A 24,893-nucleotide genomic window follows, 5' to 3' on the forward strand; every position below is an offset into this window, starting at 1 on the left:
ACAGCCAATGTGGTGGCTGCGGCGTGGCTGGCCAGACCGCCGGAACCCTGCGTTCGCTTGCGAGGCTCCGGGGCTCCTCCTCTGCTGCCTGCCAATGACAGCCCACTACCGGCATTATCGCTGCTGCCCAGCGGCCTGAGGAGCAGAAGGCAGTTGCCATGCTGCCGCCTGTGCCCTGGGGAGTGGTGGTGGTGGGGCGGTGGGCACCAGTGACGCAGGGGAGGCCCCTCAGAAGCTGCTCCCGCCACCGCCGCTCCTGCCACTCCCTCAGACAACAGCGGCTCGGCGGGCAGCGACTGAGGTGATTCCCGCGGCCGAGGGAGAGGAGGTGGCTGTGGAGGAGCCATAGGCCTTAGTGGCTCGTTGCGCCCCGCCAACCATCTGGCGGCGTGCAGGGAAAGCTGCCGGCCAAGCTGCACAGCTCCCCCACTCGCTGGGGCGCTCCTAAGAGGCCCACGCCCTGGTGCAATGAGCCACTGGGCCCTAAGGGGAAGACGCCTCTGTGTCAATATCCTTCTTAAATTGTGGTGCCCAGAACTGAACACAGTACTCCAGGTCTGGTTTGACCAAGGCGGAATAGAGTGGTAGAATCATAGAATCATAGAGTTGGAAGAGACCACAAGGGCCATCGAGTCCAACCCCCTGCCAAGCAGGAAACACCATCAGAGCACTCCTGACATATGGTTGTCAAGCCTCTGCTTAAAGACCTCCAAAGAAGGAGACTCCACCACACTCCTTGGCAGCAAATTCCACTGTCAAACAGCTCTTACTGTCAGGAAGTTCTTCCTAATGTTTAGGTGGAATCTTCTTTCTTGTAGTTTGGATCCATTGCTCCGTGTCCGCTTCTCTGGAGCAGCAGAAAACAACCTTTCTCCTTCCTCTATGTGACATCCTTTTATATATTTGAACATGGCTATCATATCACTCCTTAACCTCCTCTTCTCCAGGCTAAACATGCCCAGCTCCCTTAGCCGTTCCTCATAAGGCATCGTTTCCAGGCCTTTGACCATTTTGGTTGCCCTCCTCTGGACATGTTCCAGTTTGTCAGTGTCCTTCTTGAACTGTGGTGCCCAGAACTGGACACAGTACTCCAGGTGAGGTCTGACCAGAGCAGAATATAGTGGCACTATTACTTCCCTTGATCTAGATGCTATACTCCTATTGATGCAGCCCAGAATTGCATTGGTACTCTGACTTTTCTTGATCTGGACACTATGCTTCTGTTGATGCAGCCTAGAACAGCAGAAAATATTTTCATAGAATCTTAGAGTTGGAAGGGACCCAAAGGTCATCTAGGCCAACCCCCTGCAATGCAATGTTTCATGGCTAAACAGGCTCTATCAGGCCCTTAGGAATGCTTCCACAGGCCAGGCCCCCTCATTACCCACATGCCCTCCCCTCAGGCCTGCTTTGCACCCTAATTTTTTTTGCCTGCCTGGAATGGTACAGTGGCTGGAGTATAGGACCAGGACCTGGGAGACCAGAGTTCAACTCTCCACTTGGCCACGAAGCTCAGCAGGTGACCTTGGGCCGCTCACGGCCTCTCAGCCTAACCTACCTCACAGGGTTGTTGTGGGGAATTAAATGAGGAGTGGGAGACCCATTTGTGCCACTCTGAGCTCCTTGGGGGGAATGTTGGTGTATAAATGCAACAAACAAACAACAAATGCATCTTTGAAATGTGATTGCGCCTTTTGCTTGCTGGGATAGAGAGGAGATGTTTGAGTGACAGGTGTCAAAACTAGCCTGCTGTGAAAAGGCAAAAACTTCCCTTCCCTGCTCTGCCTGCTTTTGCCTCCGGACACACTGGGCTGGTGGGTGAGATCCTGTTCCCCACCCGCATATTCCGCCTGAGTGTAAATCTTAGTTGATGTTTTACTGCACAATTTTCACGGTGTCTACGTGGAAATAAGTCCTATTGAATTTGGTGGGGCTGACTCCCAGGTAAGTGGGGTGAGTATTGCAGCCTACGTCATCTAGAATAAACAAGCATGGAACTTTCCGGAGGAAGGGTTCACACCCCCCGATTTAAACGTGTTTATTTGAACATCTAAAGAGTGCATACTGTACCTGTTGTGTGAACAACCCTTTTCTGGTACTTGGGTGTCTGTAGTTTTCGACATTGTCCACAAGGTGGCGCAGGGACCTTCATTCAGCTGGACTCCCTTTTAATTGGTGATCTACTAGGGCCACATTCACACATTTAAAGTGCTATGATACCACTATGAAGAGTTGTGGCTTCCCCCAAAGAATTCTGGGAGCTGCAGGTACAGGGACTTACCCATGACATATTTTCTTTGCGAGCAGAGCTGTGGCAGATGAGATGCTCAGGCGCTCATGGAACCGACCTAAAAACCTTAGAAGATTCCTGCTGTGTCAGACCAAGCGCTCATCTAGCCTAGCATCATGCTTCTGACAGGGGACAGCTGGAAGCTGATGACCAGGGGGTGAAGGCATCAGTCTTCCCCAGGTATTTGGCTCCAGCACCCGGTTCAACAGGCTCCCTTGGACATCCCATGGAAATATAACCAGGCTGGATCAGGCCAAAGGCCTATCTCAGAGCATCCCCCCAACATTTCTCCGATGAAAACAGGGACGTCTTATTCCATAGTAATTTTATTAGTTATACCTTGCCCATCTGACTGGGTTGCCCCAGCCACTCTGGGCGGCTTCCAACATATAAAAGAGCATAATAAAGCATTAAACATTAAAAAACTTCCCTATACAGGGCTGCCTTCAGACGTCTTCTAAAGGTCGTATAGTTACTTATCTCTTTGGCTGGGGGGGGGGGGGTCGCAAAACTCCGTGCCTTCAAAGATTTCTCTGGTGTAAACAGGGACGTCCTAAGGAAAAGTGGGACATTCCGGGATCAAGTCAGAAGCTGAGACGGCTTCTGTGAATTTGGGACCGTCCCTGGAAAACAGGGACACTTGGAGGGTCTTGCATGGAAGCGTGTGAGCTGCCTTGCCCCCGTGACTGAGTGGCCCTAGGCCACCTGATGTCAGCATTCACCCCAGCATGTGTGGATGTCACGGGGCGTCCTGGCATCACTCGCACACACAGGAGGGCATGCGGGTGTGTCATGGGGACATTTGGGGTGGCGGCCCCCTGCCCCCCCACTTGGCTCCCCTCTCTGGAAGGAATGTGCCCCTGGCCTGTGGTCCTGCTTTTACTTGCATGGATGGAGAAATGTGTGTGCATATCAGAATCCTCACCTTTGCACAGTATGCTGTATTCCCTCTCTCCCCCTCCCCAATACAAAAGTAAAAAAATGCACACTTGTTCCTTCACCTGTTTTGCCTCTGGTCCCACCCACCACTGGGATGTGGCCCCCAGAAAGGATTGTGGCCCTTGGCGGAAAAGGATTCCCTACCCCTGACCTAGCTAGACCAACATCCCGCTCTCACCGCGGCCAACTAGACATCTGTGGGAATTTCAGAAGCCAGAAATGAGCTCAAGAGAGCTCCCTGGTTCCATGTTGCTCACTGGGCAGAAGGTGAATCAAACTTTAAAGTTTCAAAAATATTGACATTCAAAATGTCTTGGGTGCGAGTCTCAGAAACTCTGAAGTCACAACTCTTCGTCTGAGACTTTGTGGTGAGGAAGTGAAGGAAAAAACAAAACCTGAACGTAAACACCAAAGGGGTGTGACTTGTGTAAGTGAAGTGTGATATAGCTATGTTCACCAGAAAGCAAACCCCCCTAGAAAATCCTTGTGGATGGAAACGGACGTTTCAAGAATCAAAATCCCCAAACCCATATTTTGAAGGGTATTTCTTTGGAATCTTGGAAGCCTACATTGAGGCCCAGACCTCAGGAGGCTCCATTCAGCGCTAGCCTAGCGATAACTTTTTCGCTGTTTTTAAAAAGCGGTACGAAAGAAACAACCGCTGCTCACAGTGTGAACATTCATCTGACTGTCACCCCTGGTAAATAGGTTGTGAAGGGCGTGTGTGGGTGTTATTTCAGAAATCTGTAAACCCAGGTTGGTTGGTGTTGAGAGTGGGGCAATGTAAATGCATGGGTACATCGAGAAGGATGCCACTTTCGACTCTCTTAAAAGCTGTTGACTGGTTGGCTCAACAACAGGGAAACTCTGGATGAACAGGGAAACTCTAGGCTTCCTAGAGCCCTGAGTAGGAGGCCTCTGTGCTTTCGGACCAAGTTGAATCTCTCCTGTGGCTGGAGCTCCTGGCATGTCTCTGCAGGAACTCATGGCTGACACAGCCAAAGGATTCGAGAAGGCTGAGGAACCTGTTCTGAAACTTGACGCCCACGAAAGCGTAGAGCAGTGGGTTGAGACAGCAGTGGAAGAACCCCAAGCTGGTAGTGACCGTCTCGGCCATGTCCAGTTTGGCCTCCCACTCGCAATCCTTCTGCAGGGCGTTGAAGTCGATCAGGTTCTCGATAAACTCCACCAAGTGATAGGGCGTCCAGCAGAGGAAGAAGACCACCACCACAGCGAGGATGACTCTGAAGGCCTTGTTCTTCTTGGAGCCTTTGGAGTTCATGAGGCTGAGGATGATCCTGATGTAGCAACAGGTCATCGCTACCAGTGGGAGGAAGAAGGCAAGAAGTTGGCTGAAGACGCGGATGAAGAACTTGGCTGAGCTCGAGCCCGGGGGGAAATTGAGGGTGCACGAGGTGGTGTTTTGGCGGGAATCGGGTTCAGAGGTCAGGTAGATGAAATCCGGAAGCGTGAGGAGAATGCAGAGGACCCAAACGACCAAGGAGCTGAGGAGGATGAGAGAGGACCTACCCCTGTTGTACATGCGAATGACGTAAACAATGGAGAGGTACCTGTCGAAGCTGATGCAGACCAGGAAGAAGATGCTAGCGTAGAAGTTGATCTTGAAAATGCTGCCAACCATCTTGCACATTACGTCCCCAAAGACCCAGCTGTGCACGGCCTGGACGGCCCAGAATGGAAGGGTCAAGACAAGGAGGACGTCTGCGACAGCCAGGTGCAAGATGAACACATCCGTCCCAGGTAGGGATTCCTTGGCACGCAGCAAGACAGCAATCACCATCACGTTCCCACAGAGCCCCAGGAGGAAAATCAGGATGTAGAAGGGAGGCAGGAAATAGCGCCTGAAGGCCTGGGTGGTGTCGGAGCCACAGAGCAAGGTGTCATTGTTGCTATCGTAGTAGTTGAGGTATGTGCTGTTGTCCATGAAAGAGGCAATGTCAGCTTCCTCACCTGGATTCCAGACATAAGACTAAAAAGGAATAATAATAATTGTTATGATTCTTCCTCACCACTACGAGCTGAATAAAGAGCATGAAATCCACTCTCAACTCCGAGTATATTTCAATAATAATTGTACCATGGCCATCTGACTGGGTTGCCACACCCATTCTGGGCAGCTTGCAGCATATACAGTGGTAAAAAGGTAAAGGTAAAGGTACCCCTGCCCGTACGGGCCAGTCTTGCCAGACTCTAGGGTTGTGCGCTCATCTCACTCTAGAGGCCGGGAGCCAGCGCTGTCCGGAGACACTTCCGGGTCACGTGGCCAGCGTGACAAGCTGCATCTGGCGAGCCAGCGCAGCACACGGAACGCCGTTTACCTTCCCGCTAGTAAGCGGTCCCTATTTATCTACTTGAACCCGGGGGTGCTTTCGAACTGCTAGGTTGGCAGGCGCTGGGACCGAGCAACGGAAGCGCACCCCGCCGCAGGGATTCGAACCGCCGACCTTTCGATCAGCAAGTCCTAAGCACTGAGGCTTTAACCCACAGCGCCACCCGCGTCCCTCATATACAGTGGTACCTTGGGTTAAGTACTTAATTCGTTCCGGGGGTCTGTACTTAACCTGAAACTGTTCTTAACCTGAAGCGCCACTTAACCTGAAGCACCACTAGGATTCCCCAGCTGTTCCACTGGGACCCCTCCCCTCATTTGTCCCTCATCCCACTCCTGCGTCGCTTCCCCGGCCCCACAATTCAAAAGCTTAGTTCTGAGAGTTGAAGAGGGGACGCTTAGCTCGTTGGTTCCTTTGTGGTGTACGCACTTCATTTCACTCGCCCCTCCACCATCTCTGGTGAAGGCGGTTTTGCAGATTTTCAAGACACCACCACATCTTTCGAAACCTGTCAGCAGAGTCATTCGGGGAACGAGTGAGCACGGCACAGCGGGAGATGCTTCTCTCGTTGTACCTTTGGCTCTCCAAAGGTAGCACATGTTGGCAGTTTGTCTCCCCCTCCCCAGGTGTGGCATTATTGATTTGTTATTTAATTAGAGCATTTTTAAGGTAAAGGTAAAGGTACCCCTGCCCGTACGGGCCAGTCTTGCCAGACTCTAGGGTTGTGCGCCCATCTCACTTAAGAGGCCAGGGGCCAGCGCTGTCCAGAGACACTTCCGGGTCACGTGGCCAGCGTGACAAGCTGCATGTGGCGAGCCAGCGCAGCACACGGAACGCCGTTTACCTTCCCGCTGGTAAGCGGTCCCTATTTATCTACTTGCACCCGAAGGTGCTTTCGAACTGCTAGGTTGGCAGGCGCTGGGACTGAACGACGGGAGCGCACCCCGCCACGGGGATTCGAACCGCCGACCTTTCGATCGGCAAGTCCTAGGCGCTGAGGCTTTAACCCACAGCGCCACCCGCGTCCCCAGAGCATTTTTACCCCCCCCCCAAAAAAGGCTCCAAGAGTGGCTTAGAATCAATCAAAACTAGACAGCCCCTCTCTGAGAAAACATAGGTGCCAATTCTTAAATAATAGTTCTTATAATGACCCCCTCAGCTCAGGGGCATGAGGAGGTGCTTGATAGAGCTGGTTTGGGGGCAAACCTGATGGAAGGACCCTACTGCAGCAAAAGTATGGCAAAAACAGAGTTGTCTTTTGACTCCCCTGCCCTTGCTTGAGGTACTGTACTTTTCTGTCTATAAAATGTCCTCTCCACACCTCCTCTCTCTCTCGCTCTCGCTCTCGCTCTCGCTCTCTCTCTCATCTCCATGTCTCCCTCGCTACCTTCTCACTGGTCCCTCTCCCTTCCTCACCCCCTCAACCTCCGCCCTGACACATCGCACCCTTTGAAGCAGCTTCCCCACCACAAGCACAAGACAATGGTTGCTGCACATCGTTTGCGATGCTCCTGAATCCACCACTGTACTTAATTAGTTCTAGTAAACGATCCTGGCCTGCAGGGTTTTTTTGGGGGGGGGGAGTGTGATAGCCATGAGAAATAATACTTCTGCTCTGTCTCATACACACCAAAAACACATGTGGGCTGCATTCCTGCAAGAGAACCAACTTTGGGTTAACCCAAGAATAGAAACTTTCCAGAACGCGGTTAAATGCACACACACACTTCCAGGAAACACGTAAAATGTTGCTCTAAACAAGTTCAGTGCAGGTAACAGCAAAAAGAAAAAAGAAAAGAAAAAGAAAGAGCCACACACACATCTTGCATCCTTTACTCCAGTGTAAATCTTCCCTTTTAAATTAACTGAGCTTTCCTCCCAGAATCAATTGTCATTATGCTCAGGGAGGGACAAGTATGGCAATTTTTTGTTCCTCCTCAGTTTCTCATTTTACACATTTTTTTCCAAAGCAATGTTATATACTGTACTTTAATGTCTGATTTCCCTAATACGTCCAATGCAATGCACACTTTATGCTAGCATATGCATTTTTGTAATAATAATAATAATAATAATAATAATAATAATAATAATAATAATAATTTTTATTTATACCCCGCCCTCCCCAGCCAAGGCTGGGCTCAGGGCGGCTAACAAGCAATAATAAAAACAAGTTGAATGAATACAACTTAAAAACAAGATTAAAATACAACATTAAATTGTAGACGTTCGGATGTGCAAAATTCGGGTGTGTGGGTTTCGAAGGATGGCTGCCTTTCAGTTTTTGTGTTGTTTTGGAGAGCGAATTGAGTGAGCTTGCATTTAAGTGCGAACTGGGTCAAATTCCACCCTCCTCCTGAATTAAGGTCCAATGCCGCTCCTGATTCCGGCCGACTCGTTTCAAGTCGACCAGGAGGATGAAATCTGATCACCGTAGGCAGCCGTCTTGTGGGCTCTACAGCTTCAAACAGGCCCGGTTAAAAAGATTAAAAGAAGAAGAAAACGACCGTATTTTTTGCTCTATAAGACTCACTTTTTCCCTCCTAAAAAGTAAGGGGAACTGTGTGTGTGTGTTATGGAGCGAATGCAAGGCTGCACAGCTATCCCAGAAGCCAGAACAGCAAGAGGGATCGCTGCTTTCACTGCGCAGAGATCCCTCTTGCTGTTCTGGCTTCTGAGATTCAGAATATATTTTTTTTCTTGTTTTCCTCCTCCAAAACCTAGGTGCGTCTTGTGGTCTGGTGCGTCCTATAGAGCGAAAAATACGGTACTTTTGTCACTGTCGGCCAAGATGCAACGATCATGGAATGCGAAGAGATCAAAGAGCTCTCCTGCTGTGAAAGTGCGCTGGGGGAGGGGGAACCTTTGGCTCCCATTCAGCTGTGAGCACCACACTCTTGCCAGAGCTGCGCACTTCAAAATGCAGCCGGTGCTCCAGCCAGGTGCTCTGTACAAAGATAAATGTGGACAAGCCTGGGAGTTCAGGGGCAAAAACACATGAGCAACCACGAAAGCAAAGGCCCTGTGTTCGATTCCTGGCACCTCCAACTCTGAAAAGAATCAGGCAGCAGCTGAGTCACCCCAGAAAGCCCCGTCAGTCACAGTTTCCAGCCCTGATAAGTCTGTTCTGGCAAAAACAGCAAAGGCACACACTTTACATTTATAGCACTCCCCCCCCCCCGCAAGAAACCCGGGAACTGTAGTTTGCCAGCACAGAACTGCATTCCCCTGCACCCTTAACAAACTACAGTTCCCAGGATTTCTTGGGGTGCATGCATGTGCTTTAAATGAATGGTTGTGTGCATAGCTGAAGAGCCTTGAGGTGTGACATCCCATAAATGCACGCCGCATAGGTCACAGATGGACAGATAAATAGCCTGACCTGGTTTGTATCCTGCACAAGTTGGAAGGAGGCAATCAAGCTCCTTTGCCTCTCTCCAAACAGCTGATAGGAACAATCACGGATTTTTCTTAAAAGAAGAACTCTGCACAGTGGGATCAGGGAGGGAAGCATACAGGATGCCTTATTTTCTGTCAGCATCTTGACCCACTTAGCACAGCGTCGTCTTTTCTGACCTGCAGTCGCTCTCCAAAACTTAAACTGTTTTCAATGTATTTTAGAATGTCGTGACCCACCCTGGGACCTTAGGGTGAAGGGCAGGTAATACATTGAAACAAGATTTAAGAAAAATAGCAAAACCATTACTACAATCAGGGCAAGCATAGTCAAAATCCAGCGACTAACAAGAAAAGCTATTACAGGTCATGAGTTGCGAATGAAAGTCAACTGCAGCAGCAGCAGTCTCTAAAATAGTTATGAATGAATCTCTGTTCTACAGTTGCAAGCACCCACCCCATTTATTTGAATAGAAGTGTCATAAATATCCCCATGTGGCTTATCCATTTCATCAGTAACGTTGGTTTGTTGCTCATGAGAGTTATCTTCTTGAAGATTAGAGACATGTATCGTGTCACCTGAAATAGGTTTAGAGGAGGTTCTCCGTTTTGCTCCTCTGTAGCTTTAGAGGAAACAAATCTGAGACTGGAATCCTTCGAACATCAGGGAGTGAGCTTCCTTGAGCTCAGTAGGACTCCCTGCTCCGCCATTGGATGAACATAGGATCAGGCTGATAGGAACAATCACAGGTTTTTCTTAAAAGAACTCTGCACATGCCTCTAGGGCAGTGCGATCAGGGAGGGAAACATAGGGAATGCCTTATAGATCAAACCTATCCATTCTGAAGGAAATCAGCCCTGAGTGCTCACTGGAAGGACAGATCCTGAAGCTGAGGCTCCAATACTTTGGCCACCTCATGAGAAGAGAAGACTCCCTGGAAAAGACCCTGATGTTGGGAAAGATGGAGGGCCCAAGGAGAAGGGGACGACAGAGGACGAGATGGTTGAACAGTGTTTGCGAAGCTACCAGCATGAGTTTGACCAAACTGCGGGAGGCAGTGGAAGACAGAAGTGCCTGGCGTGCTCTGCTCCAGGGGGTCACGAAGAGGCAGACACAACTAAACGACTAAACAACAACAACAGCAAAAAGGATCAGGCTGCAAAATAATCTCAGAAGGCAAATCTGGATGGGTGGCTGTCTGTGCTTTTGGCAATGTTGCTTCTCGCGGCACAACTCTTGATTCTTTAAATGTCTCAGAGGGGCTTATTAGAACGGTGATGCTGGAAGTTTGAATCTAATATCTGGGATATGGCACCTGTGGTCCTCTAGGCAATGCTGAACTCCCAACTTCCGTCAGCCCAGCCAGCATGGTCAGTGCTGGGAGTTGCAGTCTAACAACATGTGGAGATTCCCCATTTCTGATCTGAATGTAGCCTGATATTCAGCTCCATTCAAACAAGGCTAGCAGTCTAGTGAGAACAGTTCCTACCTTCAATGCCCTCTGGCAAACTGTGTGTTCCTAAATTATTTCACATGGGGTAGCTCAGTGGGTAGATCACGAGACTTTTAATCCCAGGGTTGTGGGTTTGTATGTTGAGCAAAATATTCCTGCATTGCAAGGTGGGAGTTGGACTAAATGACTCTTGCGGCCCCTTGCAACTCTGCCATTCTATCATTCTGTCCCCGCGCTTGTTTTTTCAAGGCATCAGGCTCCCCACCCACCCATGCTCTGTAAAATTTTGCGTTCCCTGCCCACCGCTTTATGGGATGTGCAATCTACAAACCTGCATAGCCCCATCAAAACCCAGACCACAATATCATCAGCTAAGTGTTATTGGTAGGTTTTCTTTCATATTAGTAACCCACTTTAAGCAACTTCTCTGTGGATGGGGAAAATGACACAAACACACACACATAACAATTAACCCAGTTTTAAGAGCAAAGTAGATTAGATTCAGCACTGTCTATGCCTTATTTGATTATATAATCACAAATATAACCAGAGATGGAGAAACTCACCATAGCTAGAAGTGTTTAGACTTCACGCAGCCCAACGGAGTTCACGGGAGGAGGTTCTTCAGAGGATGGAGCCTTTGATCTGGCCTAGACTATTTTATATCCTCTCTCTGCTGAGCGGAGGGCAGGAAGTCTGTTGAGGTAAAAGTACGGTATGATTGCATAGCATGAAAGGGGGCTGGAGATTTGCCTCCCCCTGGCCTGCCAAGGCTCCTGACATCGTGCAGAGTGCATGTCCCCCTCCTCTCATTCGACGACTGGATGGGTCGAAGAATCCAGGGCAGAGAGAAACCTCCCAATGAGGCTTTGAAAGAGGCACTTCTCAATAGGAAATTCAGCATCAAGTGGAAAGTAGGAGTGAAACCTACTTTCCCTCAGTGGAATCCATTATGTACATTAAAAAGGAGAAAGAAAGCTCTGTGTTTGTGTGTTTGTGTGTGTGTGTGTGTGTGTGCTGTGTGTGTGTGCACGCGCATGCATACTTGAAGCCAGAAGCTGATAAACTATATTTCATCACAATGAATCATTAATTGATTTAGGATCACCAGCTGCTTTTACCAAGCCTGCTCCCCTCACCAGATGAAAACATGTACAGAGATCTTGTATTTTTAAAGCGCATTTAGAAGAAAGAGAGCGTTGTCTCAAGTGCATGAAAAGATGAAATCTTCCTCCTAGGTGTAGATCACCCGAGTCACCCGGAATAGGCATCGCAAATGTTTATTAAACACATAAATTGTTCAGAACATGGCAGGAATCCACCCAGCACTCGTGGGAAAATGTGGCACCATCTCTTAATCAAATGAAACTTTAATAATAATAATAATAATAATAATAATAATAATAATAATAATAATATTTTATTTATACCCCGCCCTCCCCAGCCAAGGCCGGGCTCAGAGCGGCTTACAAGCAATAATAAAAACAAGATGAAGGATTACAACTTAAAAACAAAAGTAAAAAACAACATTAAAATAATGGAACATTAAAATATTAAAATGTAGCCTCATCGCAGGAGGAGAAGGAAAAGAAAAAAGAAAGAGAGGGAGGGAGGGAGGGAGGGAGGGAATCAAATTGGCTCCAAGCCAAAGGCCAGGTGGAACAACTCTGTCTTACAGGCCCTGCGGAAAGAAATCAGATCTTGCAGGGCCCTGGTCTCATGAGGCAGAGCGTTCCACCAGGCCGGGGCCAGTGTTGAAAAGGCCCTGGCTCTGGTTGAAGCCAATCTAACTTCCTTTAGATTTAACACATGATATGATAAAAGCCTGTGATTTTATCAGGGCAAGTTACTTGTTTACTGTTGTAACAACTGTTTTCTCAAAACGTATCTTCTGTACCATGAAAATAAATAAAAATGTGTGTGTGTGTGTGTGTCTAGGCATCGCTACATATAGCAGAAGTGTTTCGCATCAGTAAGGACTCATCCAGGCTACCTTTTGCACCACACTTTCCAAGCACAGATCCAGTATTTAAATCTCTTTGTCTGAGCATTCTATTTCTCTCTCTTTTTTGGGGGGTCTGTCCAGTTCTTTCCCTGGGTAAACCTGAGTTTTGCTGCTGAGTCAGAGCAAATGGCAAATCCGGGGGGGGGGGGGGGGATTGCCGTTTTCTCCGATTCAACGGTAAAACATGGGTTTGCCCAGCAAAAGCACAGGGACCAAAAAAAAGAGAAAGTGTGGCACAAAGGGAATTCTGGAGGAGCCCCCAGTCTGCACCAATTATGCCTGATTCACTGAAATATCACACATCACAGTATCAATATGGGTTTTCACATGTGCTAGCTATACAAGTAGTAGATCCTGCAATTCCAGTCAAATGATACCATCATATTGCCATAGTATTCATAGACTGGCTCCTGAATCCAAAAGAACCAATCATGGCTCAGATCCCAACTCCCCCTGTTTTTCATATTTAGCTAACACCTAATGCGCTGTGGGTTAAACCACAGAGCCTAGGACTTGCCAATCAGAAGGTCGGCGGTTCGAATCCCCGCGACGGGTTGAGCTCCCGTTGCTTGGTCCCAGCTCCTGCCAACCTAGCAGTTCAAAAGCACATCAAAGTGCAAGTAGATAAATAGGTACCACTCCGGCAGGAAGGTAAACGGCATTTCCGTGCGCTGCTCTGGTTCGCCAGAAGCAGCTTAGTCATGCTGGCCACATGACCCGGAAGCTGTACGCCGGCTCCCTCGGCCAGTAAAGCGAGATGAGCGCTGCAACCCCAGAGTCGGCCACGACTGGACCTAATGTTCAGGGGTCCCTTTACCCTTTACCTTTTAAGGTCTTCCACTGCAATGTGGTTGTAACGCAGCTACAATAGTGCAACCTTCACAAGGGCCACTAAAAGTTTAGGTCTCCCTACTGAATCACAGCAAGGCTTCTGCCTTGAGCCTGAACTTCAAAATCAGAGCAAGGTCTCTGTGCATTCTCACCAGCCCCTGTTTTATAAGCTTGCCCAGCAGGATCAATAACGCAAATCCCTTTCTAGCACAGGGCTAAGGTCCATGATTCATTATTATAAGCGCAGGAACAGGGACTGGTAAAATGGTTGGCAACATTGTCCTGAAGGTAGGCTGAATCCAGTGCCAAACCTTGGCTGGACTGAACCTGAACCCAACAGGCAGAACCTTAGGCAAAGTGCAACCCAAATTGGAACCGAATTGAAACACTCCCTATCTGAGTAGATTTGAGCCAGTTGGGATTCTGCTGGTGAAAGGCTCCCTAACAGCTGCCCATTTTCTTGCTATGTGCCTGCAGTCAACTCTACTTTATCTGTTGCCTTATCATGAAACAAACAGGAGTAGCTGGATCAGAGTGTACTGGCTGGCTGTACTGACATTTGGAATCTTCTTCGGCGATCACTCGTACCCGAGTAAGATTGTCTTCCATGAACGGTGTGTCCGTAGGTGACTATGGAGGCCAATTCTGGATCCACACGTCTTTCCACAGTGGGGACATTGGTTTCCAGGTAGGAGTTGATCACAGTAAGGATTTGCCAAATTTGCCTTCCTCTTAGCTCATTTCTCCCTTTCATCCTGAGTTCATGCTTCTTCAAAGTCCATGATGCCTTTGGTAAAGGCTATTTTCAAATTGGAGCGCTCACAGGCCAGTGTTTCCTAATTTTCTGTGCATTTCTTTTTAGATTTGCCTTGAGAGCATCTTTAAACCTCTTTTGTTGTACTGGAATAACCCAGGCCAGACTGAAGAGAAGTGAAACTCTTGATTTTAAGAAACGCAACAGTTTCTTTTCCAGGCTCAGATCATCAAGAAACTTTAAGGGGTGACTTGTGTCCGTACACTCAAGACAATACGCATAAATGAACGTTCAGCCTGAATTCTGCCGACCGGGAATTTGAAGTCATATCTGTAGAACTGATGAAACCAGGAGGCGCAATTAACTAGCAGAGGTGTGAAAACATTCAATTGTGGACAGCCATCAGAAACATTTGTGGTTGATGTTTTTTTAAAATTATTTTTTTTAAAAAAAAAATAAAACATGCCAAGAGAGAACAGGAATAAATATGTACAGCTAATTTACCACTGTTTCGTAACTCAACCAATCTGAGTTTGTTCAGGAGGCCCACAAGCTGGCCATCTCTTATCTGCACCCAAGGTTGCCCATTGTCCCCTGCCCTACCCTGGCCAGTCATTTTAAAAAACTGAATCACACATACCTGTGCACCATGGGAAAGGGCAAGAGCATCTGTTTTGCATGCAGAAGGTCCCAGGTTCAACCCTCAGCATCTCCAGGTAGGGCTGTGAATGTTCATCACCTGAATTCCTGGATGGCCACTGCCATTTAATGTAGACAAAAGCTAGATGGACCAACCTCTGCCGGATGTCAGGCAACTTCCTCTATGGAAGTTGTTGCTGCTTCTGCTGCTGCTAGTATTATTATTACTATTTCCCATGTCTCCTCCAAGGAGCTGGGTTCTCCCCCTCCCTATTTGTGTCCTCGTGAAGAAGACGAATAGTTTGGATTTGATATCCCGCCTTTCACTCCCCTTAAGGAGTCTCAAAGCGGCTAACAATCTCCTTTCCCTTCCTCCCCCACAACAAACACTCTGTGACGTGAGTGAGGCCGAGAGACTTCAGAAAAGTGTGACAAGCTCAAGATCACCCAGCAACTGCATGCGGAGGAGCTGGGAAGTGAACCCGGTTCACCAGATTACTAGTCCACCGCTCTTAACCACTACACCACACTGGCTTCTGACATCATGACAAGCAAGTCAGGCTAAGAGAGACTGGGACTGGCCCACAGTGAGTTGAGTCCAGAGGCGCCAACTTCTCCAGAGGATCGGGGGAGCCCTGTGTGACATCGGACATTGTCCTCTGAATATTTGGGGCGGTGAAACTGCCTCGGCCCCTAGGAGTCGGCGCCTATGGTTGAGTGGGAGGATTTGAACCAACATTCTAGCCAATACACTTGTTTCACACAAGCTGGCTACCTGCAGCAGGAGTTGAGAACCCTCTTCCAGCCTGAGAGTTGGCTTCCCACCTGGCCAATCTTCCAAGTGCCAAAGGTGCAGGTTCCAGAGGCAAAGTGGGGTGGGTGGGGCAAGATGTTGTGCCTCTTACTGTGATGGCCTGGGATTCAGACTCGGATGCTGACCCTGAGGGATCCCAGCCTGCACAGGATTCCCCGCCTCCAGAACCAGCTGAGCCGGGGCTGGGGCATGAGCCTGAAGGGTCCTCACCTGTGCTGGATCCTCAGGTGCAGGCACCAGCTGAGTCTGCTCTGGCTCCGGAGGTGATGGAGGACCCATTGCCTGCAGGTGCTCCACTCTCAGCCCCGTCAAAGGAAGCTGAGGTTGCTTCTGGGTCCGGTAACCCTCCAGCCTCTCCTGAGCTGCAGAGGCTCAGGGCAGAGAGGCGGAGGGAACTAAGTTCCCGCAGGAGGAGTGCTCGCCTCCAGGCCAGGAAAAGCGAGTCACCAGAGGATCTGTTGGGATACTGCCAGGGAGACAAAGTCCATCTCGACTCCACGTCATCTCCGGACGTCCATTGATCTCCCGTAGACACGCAGTATCAGCAATTAGCAACACGAGCTCTAGAAATAGCTTGCCACATTCTAGAACCGATGCACGCTCTATCAGCAGATAATGCACAGCGAAAGATGCAATCAGGAGAGCATTATTTACAAGTTTATTTCTGCGTTGATCAGAACAAAGAAAAACATGACTGCCTGCTTCAGAGTCTCCGGCAGAGAGAGAGAGAGAGAGAAACGAAAGCAAAGACACAACATAAACATCCTGAGAAACAGGAAAATACGCAGGCTGTGACACAAACATCCTGCTCCCTTTTAAGGTGGAACGGAAATATCCTAACAGGATCGGGGCCGCCCTATGCCTTGGGGCAGATAAAAGCCGGCCAGCCCCAGTCCCAAGTTGCGGGAGCAATATTGTTGGTTGCTAGTTCCTGCCTGAACCCTGTCCTGCTTTTCTGTCTGAGCTCCTGACCCGCCCTGGTTCCCTGCTTGCAAGCCTGTTCCTGACTTCACCCGACTCCCTGCCCTGCACCCAGCTTCAGCTACTACGCACTGCCTCCACGTTGCACCTTTGACCATGGACCGGACTTGGACCTCGCCTCTTGGGTAACCCACGGGACCAGCACACTTACCTTTGCTGCAAGTGACAGAAGCATCTGCATCGCATGGCCTCTTGCTGAAATTCTTGAGGGGACCTCATTTCCTCTCCACGGAGTTCCCAAGAGGGCTGATTGCCATTCCTGCACTCCAAGATCTTGAGAACTTCAGACACATGCATGCACGGGAGCATGGTGTGAAACTGGTTCTCGCTTCCTCTCAGCAAAAGTGGGAAGTGTGTGGAGTGGATCTCTGGAAACAGAGGAGGAAGAGCTCAGGAGCTGCTCAAAAGCCGCAAGTGGAGATTTGGCAGAGCAAAATGGTTCACATTGGCAAGAGTTGCGGAGATAAGGAACACTGAAGGTCACTGTCTAATTTGAAATATCCAGTCAAGCTGTTGTCTGCAGGTGGTAAGAAGTGTCTTCTGGGTGAGACAAAATGGCCACCTAGTTCAGGATCCTGTTCTCAGAGTGGCCAAAACAAAAGACAGATAAAAGGGGTAGCAGAAAGAAGGAGAGAAGGGGTGGTCCCTCCCACTTTTGCTCCGGCCCCACCCACTGCAGGCTTCATCCTGCCCTCAGTTGGTGTGTGGCCCTGAAAGATAGACTCTGAAGGAATGTGTACAAAAACTTGGTCTACACTCTAGTTCTGTGATAAATCCACATTTCCTCCAGTTCCTTAGACAGGGATTTGCACATCAAGTACAGTGGTACCTTGGTTTAAGAACAGCTTAGTTTATGAACAACTTGGATTAAGAACGCTGCAAACGCGGAAGGAGGTGTTTTGGTTTGTGAACTTTGCCTTGGAATAAGGACATGTTTCGCTTCCTGTTGAGTGTGTTCCATTTGTAAATTGAGTCCCCCACTGCTATGGGAAAGCACGCCTTGGCTTAAGAATGCTTTGGTTTAAGAACAGACTTCTGGAATGGATTAAGTTTCTAAACCAAGGTTCCACTGTAATCTAAAATTGACAATACCTACCCAGTGAAGATGCAGGTGGCACTGTGGGTTAAACCACAGAGCCTAGGGCTTGCTGATCAGAAGGTCGGCGGTTTGAATCCCCGTGACGGGGTGAGCTCCCGTTGTTCAGTCTCAGCTTCTGCCAACCTAGCAGCTCGAAAGCACACAGTGCAAGTAGATAAATAGGTACCGCTCCGGCGGGAAGGTAAACGGCATTTCCGTGTGCTGCTCTGGTTCGCCAGAAGCGGCTTAGTCATGCTGGCCACATGACTGTACGCCGGCTCCCTCGGCCAATCAAGCAAGATGAGCGCCGCAACCCCAGAGTCATCCATGACTGGACCTAATGGTTGGGGTCCCCTTTACCTTTACCTTTACCCAGTGAAGAAATAGAGGGACAAAGTCAAAGTGTAACCCAGAAGAGGGTTGATGTGGTGCAGCAGTGAGAGTTTGGGATGTGGACAAAGATGATCTGAAGTGAAGACCAAGGGAGAAGAGTTGCAATTTCCAAGTGCTTGAAAAGATTTCCAAACGAATAGCCTTGAATTTTGTTGGCATCTGTCTGCCTCGGGAGTTAATGGAGGAGAGGGCCTTTGGGGGTGAAGTCAAATGCTTAGAAGGTTGCAGCGCCCGCTGTGGCTTTAGAGACTGATATGGGAGAGACATGTTTTGTTGCAGCTGGGGCAGATGGAGGTGTCTGGTTGTGCTTCTGCAGACGAACCATGGTGTTTCTTCTCTCTGTGTTCCTCCCAGAGGTCATCCCTCCTTTGGTCACTGCTATGGATGTACAACCTGAGGCAAGGGATTCGCACATGGCAGGCTGATGTTAAGACCAAACTCTCTGCAGACTTGAACAAAAGGGTTGGTGAGTCTCTGTAGAGCTTCTTGGTGTGCTGTCAAGGTTGCATCATCTGCAGACACCATCTCTCAGAGAAGGGCCCACCATGATTTTTTCTTGGTGGGCAAACGTGTCAGGTTGAACAGACCCCCATTTTTCTTTGATGCAGCTTCAACCATCTTCAGTCGAGCAGAAGGCACATGAGAGCAACAGGGAGAGAAAAATGCCAAAGGTAGCCTGGAACCTGCAAGGAAGATGCTTATTACCGTATTTTTTGCTCTATAAGATTTGCTTTTTCCCTCCTAAAGAGTCAGGGGAAATGTGTGTGCGTCTTATGGAGCGAATGCAGGCTGCGCAGCTATACCAGAAGCCAGAACAGCAAGAGGGGTCGCTGCTTTCACTGCACAGCGATCCCTCTTGCTGTTCTGGCTTCTGAGATTCAGAATATTTTTTTTCTTGTTTTCCTCCTCCATAAACTAGGTGTGTCTTGTGGTCTGGTATGTCTTATAGAGCAAAAAATACGGGTAATTAAGAAGCGGAACAAGCAAGATTTTATTTATTTGTCTGCTCATTTCTTCCAAGTGATGATGTTATCGTAGATGATTTATTTGCAACAATCCTCAACGCCACTTTACGTTCAGCTAATTGGTTCGCATTGAATGAGAAGGTTCCTTTTGTGTGCCTTTCTTTAAATTTAATAAAAATCGTTCAAACCAACAAAACCAAAAGTAATATGCACAGAGCAGTTGCTCAGCAGGTTCTTCCCCCCACAATCTGAGCTCAGATTCCCAATTTGCATAGCAGACGTAGGAGGAAATAACTCTCTGGTTCAGTTTTCCTTCCCCTCATTCTTCATATGGTCTGCTGCATTCCAGTCCTTAAAAAAAGGTAGGCAAGCAGGTAGGTGGAGTATTGCAAGCCTGTTCAGATATACAGAATATTAGCATGTGTTTTAATCTGTTTTTAGGGACGCAGGTGGCGCTGTGGGTTAAACCACAGACCCTAAGACTTGCCGATCAGAAGATCGCCGGTTCGAATCCCTGTGACAGGTGAGCTCCCGTTGCTCAGTCCCTGCTCCTGCCAACCTAGCAGTTCGAAAGCACGTCAAAGTGCAAGTAGATAAATAGGTACCACTCCAGCGGGAAGGTAAACAGCGTTTCCATGCGCTGCTCTGGTTCGCCAGAAGCAGCTTAGTCATGCTGGCCACATGACCCGGAAGCTGTACGCCAGCTCCCTCGGCCAATAAAGCGAGATGAGCGCCGCAACCCCAGAGTCGGTCACGACTGGACCTAATGGTCAGGGGTCCCTTTACGTTTACCTTAAGCTTACTAATGGTATTATTTTTCGAATGTTTAAAACAATTGTTTTTACCTATTTTGCCAATAATTTTTTTGCGCTATTCTTTACACAAACCACTTTGAGCATTTCTTTCAATGGTCATGCGGTATAGAAACGTTATTAAATAAATAAATAGGGGCTCGTGGTGTGGAGTTGTTTGAGCTTTTCTGTTCTGAACATCTTTATCACACCATCTCGACACCTGCTCAGGTCCTTTTAGCATCGGTTCTGCCTTTCCCCAGTCTGATTGGCACGACGGAGCTCAACAGGAACACCAAGTATGTCACACATGGCGGTTTCGTTTTCACACCTTCATCATCGACGAAAAGGCTGGCAGGTTTTCTGACCTCCCCTCTTCTCGTTGCGGTTTCTGAGTTCGCACTTTGCTTACTTTGCAGCCAGGTGGAAAGACATCAGAAAGGGGGAAAAACCAGGGCTGTAAAAGAGAGAGAGAGAGAAAGACGTTACGTGTCATGTCATGAGCTCAGTGACACTTCCACTTCTCATTTGTGTAGGGTTTTTTTTTTGTTTGTTTTTTGTTTTGCCTTGAGTTTAGTTTCAAGTAGGGACATTTGATTTGGCTTGCATTTAAAGGTGAACTTTCCTAATTTGTCCATTCTGAGACAACTGGAACACACCCATCCTTTGAAATTCACACTTCCCTGAATTTTGCAGTTCTCCGATGTTTACAAAACTGCACATTCCAAGGTGAAGTGTACATATACCGGTGAAAGTAGCATTTGTTGTTGTTTAGTCGTGTCCGACTCTTCGTGACCCCATGAACCAGAGCACGCCAGGCACTCCTCTCTTCCACTGCCTCCCACAGTTGGGTCAAACTCATGCTGGTAGTTTCGAGAACACTATCCAACCATCTCGTCCTGTCGTCCCCTTCCTCTTGTGCCCTCCATCTTTCCCAACATCAGGGTTTTTTCCAGGTTTTTTCTCTTCTCATGAGGTGGCCAAAGTATTGCAGCCACAACTTCTGGATCTGTCCTTCCAGTGAGCACTCAGGGCTGATTTCCTTAAGAATGGATAGATTTGATCTTCTTGCAGTCCATGGGACTCTCAAGAGTCTCCTCCAACATCATAATTCAAAAGCATCAATTCTTAGGCGATCAGCCTTCTTTATGGTCCAGCTCTCATTTCCATATATCATTACTGGGAAAACCATAGCTTTAACTATACGGACCTTTGTTGGCAAGGTGATGTCTCTGCTTTTTAAGATGCTGTCTAGGTTTGTCATTGCTTTTCTCCCAAGAAGCAGGCGTCTTTTAATTTCGTGGCTGCTGTCACCATCTGCAGTGATCATGGAGCCCAAGAAAGTAAAATCTCTTCACTGCCTCCATTTCTTCCCCTTCTATTTGCCAGGAGGTGGAAAGTAGCATACCAACGGGCAAAATATTAGGGCAAATTGCTTTGCTGAAATGTGTGTCTCAGGCAAAATTACGTACAAAATGTGTATATTAGGAGGTATTCAGACTAAAATGCTGATGGATCATCACAATGAGCTTTTTTTTGCTTCCTCTTTTTTTGCAAACTGATGTGGAAATGAGGACAAATGATAAACTGAGAGAAACGGATGTTGACAGCTTCACTCATCCCTGTCCATAAGCATAACATAAGGAATGCAAGAATCGCAGCCAGCGCTTTTTAATCTTGACTAGAATTTTGATGAATCTTGCCCCATCACATTGCAACCCACATACGGAAAAATGGAAAAATGGTGCTGAAACCAAGGTTTTCTGCATCAAAGAGCTGGTGAGATTTCACTGGCCTGCACTCTTTCGGTTGATATTGATTGATTGCTGCATTTCCCCAAAAAATATACTTAGAATGAATAATCTAGCATGAGGAGACCCATCTGCTTCCCCCCTGTCTAGCACTCCCCTCGATGTGGCTGCTGTGAGGGTGCTGCGATGGCAAAAGAAGGGTCTTTGTCCTCCTTATATGGTGTCTTCCTTGTCGTTCCTAAATCACCCAGGAAAGGGAAAAGGGGAGCAGGAAATTAGATAATAATATACTAATAATTTGTTATTTATACCCCACCCTTCCTGGTTCAGAAAACTGGGCTCAGGGCAACTAACAACAAATTTAAAACACTTAATTGTTATACAACAACAACAACAAACCAGCATAAAAGCGTGAATAACAATAAATTCAAAGTTCTAAAATCAATTTAGGGGGAAATCCATCCAATAAACATTAGATGATCACCAGGGCTAGCTGGCTAAATTAGTCCTATTTGGGCCAGCAAGGAGGCCAGGGGAGAATTAGCTGTGGGATCCCAGAGCGGGTGATCTTCATAAAAAGGGAAGGGGGAGGGAAGGAAGGGGAATAAAAGATCAGGCTAAATTCAAATTGAAAGCCAAGCGGAATAGCTCTGTCTTACAGGCCCTGCGGAAGAAGGTTAAATCCTGCAGGGCCCTGTTCTCATGGGACAGAGCATTCCACCAGGTCGGAGCCATCACTGAGAAGGCCCTGGCCCTGGTGGAGGATAATCTGACTTCCTTAGGGTCCGGGACCTCTAAACTATGATTATTCATGGACCTTAAGGTCCTCTGCTGGGCAGACCGGGAGAGGCAGTCCCGTAAGTACAAGGGTCCTAGGCTATATAGGGCTTTAAAGGTCAAAACCAGCCTGATACTCCACCAGGAGCCAGTGCAACTGGTAAAGCACTGGGTATGAATATGCTCCCATGGTAGGGACCCCGTGAGGAGCCTCGCTGCAGCATTCTGCACCCACTGGAGTTTCTGGGACAGTTTCAAGGGCAGCCCCACGTAGAGTGAATTACAGTATTCAAGCCTGGAGGTGACCGTTGCATGGATCACTGTGGCCAGGTCGGGGCAGGAAAGGTAAGGGACCAACTGCTTGATACAGCGAAGGTGGAAAAATATTGCCTTGGCTGTTGCTGTAACCTGTGCCTCCATGGAAAGGGAGGCGTCAAGGATTACACCCAAATTATTCTATTACTATTTTCCTGTTGTTGTTTACGTTGTAACTCCAGAAGGTGGATATCTCCAGAGCTCTGTCTAGGACCTAAATCTCCTTTGAGATGTCTGGAGTCATGATGAGAGGCTGCCTGTCCCCCTTCTGGAGCAACCAAAAGTTGGCAGGCCGTTCCTGCCTCCTGAGGAATGGTATTGCATGCCCTCTGGAACAAAGGGCAGCTTAATAGCTTCACAATGGTGCCTTTTGGAGCCTTATTCTATATCCCAAGCTTGTGCGGGGGGGGGGGGGGATCATCAAATGCCTGAAATATAGGCATTTATATATGTTACTAAAAAGGCGCTCGAACAATTGTTAACTGGGTGAATGATGACTTCTCCATTTTAATTCTCAGATCTCTCTTTGATTTGTTTTGAAGATCTTTGGTACTTCACAACTTCCCCTTGGCTAGGAGGAAGTAGATAAGCACCTCCCATGTGGTTAGCACATCTGGGCTCTTTCTGGTCCAATAGGTGTTTTGGACTTCCATTTTTAGAATAGCGTGAATTGCGATATATATATATAGTCCCACAACAAATAATTTGGGGGGCCCACTTTGCTAAATCTTTCTTAAAGTGCCTAGGCATTCTTTCCCTTTGAATATTTCTTTTGCATTTTTATTAATTAAAATTAGTTAATTAACGCCTGCAATCTATTATTACCTTAAATCCAAAAGACACAAGCTCATTCTCTTCGGTTTCCTCTGCCAATCCCTCACAATCCGCCTCCTCTGTTTGCAAGTCCTTGCCGGGGGTCAGCAAACATTTTCAGTCCACAGGGGGGCAGTCCACTGTCCCTCAGACCTTGGGGGAGCAGACTATATTTTGAAAATAATAATAACAAATTCCTATGCCCCACAAATAACCCAGAGATGCATTTTAAATACAGTGGTGCCCCGCAAGACGAATGCCTCACAAGACGGAAAACCAGCAAGACGAAAGGGTTTTCCATTTTCAGAGGCGCTTCGCAAGACGAATTTCCCTGTGGGCTTGCTTCGCAAGACGAAAATGACGAAAATTTTTGAGGTTTTTTTCCGCTCCAAAACCCCTTTTTCTGAAGCGCTAAGCTGCTAAAAGCCTTTTAGCAGCAAAACCGCTAATCCCTTAAGCCTTTAATAGGCGTTAATAGCCCTTAAACTGCCAATAGCGCTAATCCGCTAATGGGCTTGCTTCGCAAGACAAAAAAACCGCAAGACGAAAAGACTCGCGGAACGGATTCTTTTGTCTTGCGAGGCACCACTGTAAAAGCACACATTCTGCTCATGCAAAAACACCAGGCAGGCCCCACAAATACCCCAGAGATGCATTTTAAAGAAAAGAACACATTCTACTCATGTAAAAACACGCTGATTCCCGGACTGTCTGCAGGCCGGATTGAGAAGGCGATTGGGCCGGATTTGGCCCCTGGGCCTTAGTTTGCCTACCCGTCTCCCAGAGGCTGCAAGAGGTAAATAGACCTGGTGAAAGAAACAACATGAGAGAAAGAAAGGATTGAAATGGGTGAGAAGGTGGAAGAAAATGCCAGCAGAGGGGAAAAGGCAGCATGCAGGTCGCTGTTGATAAAGGATTTGGAAAGTTGCTGCTCAAATTTTACTAGCTAAAAAGTGGAAACCCCAAGAATTACCAACGGTGGAAGAATGGCAGATGAAGATGATGGATTTTTCGGAGGTAGCCGACCTAACCGGAAGAGTCCGCGACCAGAAGGAGGAGGAGTATCAGGAAGAATGGACAAAATTTAATGATTATTTAGCTAAATTTTTTAAGTTAAACTAATTGGAAATAGCTTGCAGGTAACAGATTGGCTTAGGAATTTATATGTTAAGTGATGTTTAACATGTTTAACTTTGAATTGAAAAGATATAAGGATGTTAATAGACTAAGTTAAGTTTATAAGAATTATGATTTGGAAAGATGTTAAAAGGATATGCATGGAAATTCAACCAAGGGGACGTAAGGAAGTCACGTAACAATGTTAATGAGTGTAATTTTAATAAGGTTTTGATTTATGTTTGTTGTTTGTTTGTTTGTTTGTTTGTTTGTTTGTTTGTTTATAATTTTGTGAAAATTAATAAAAAAATTGGGGGGTGGGATAAAGGATTTGGAAAGAAGGTGAGACAAGGGACAGAGTGGCAGCAGAAAAAGTGCCGAGAAAGGGCAAGGAGGCAAAGAGAAAGCAGGAAAACAAAACCAAGGCAGAGGACAAGAAG

General features: G+C 47.7%; 1 protein-coding gene across 2 annotated transcripts; it reads right to left on the minus strand.

Moving 5' to 3' along the window:
* Nucleotides 1-2,600: 2,600 nt before the first annotated feature.
* On the minus strand, nt 2,601-17,849 carry CXCR3 (C-X-C motif chemokine receptor 3). Of its 2 annotated transcripts, XM_083455786.1 has the most exons (3): nt 16,606-17,849; nt 10,997-11,126; nt 2,601-5,219 (listed from the first exon to the last, which is right to left on the minus strand). In XM_083455786.1, the coding sequence occupies exons 2-3, from the start codon at nt 10,997-10,999 to the stop codon at nt 4,125-4,127; spliced, it is 1,098 nt and encodes a 365-aa protein (XP_083311912.1). In that variant the 5' UTR covers nt 11,000-11,126; nt 16,606-17,849; the 3' UTR covers nt 2,601-4,124. The 2 variants fall into 2 exon arrangements, with proteins under 2 accessions (XP_083311912.1, XP_083311911.1); XM_083455785.1 differs by lacking the exon at nt 16,606-17,849 and having other exon boundaries at nt 10,997-11,355.
* Nucleotides 17,850-24,893: the final 7,044 nt, after the last annotated feature.

Source organism: Podarcis tiliguerta, assembly GCF_965153285.1.
Source record: "Podarcis tiliguerta genome assembly, chromosome: 8".
Classification (NCBI taxonomy): Eukaryota; Metazoa; Chordata; class Lepidosauria; order Squamata; family Lacertidae; genus Podarcis; species Podarcis tiliguerta.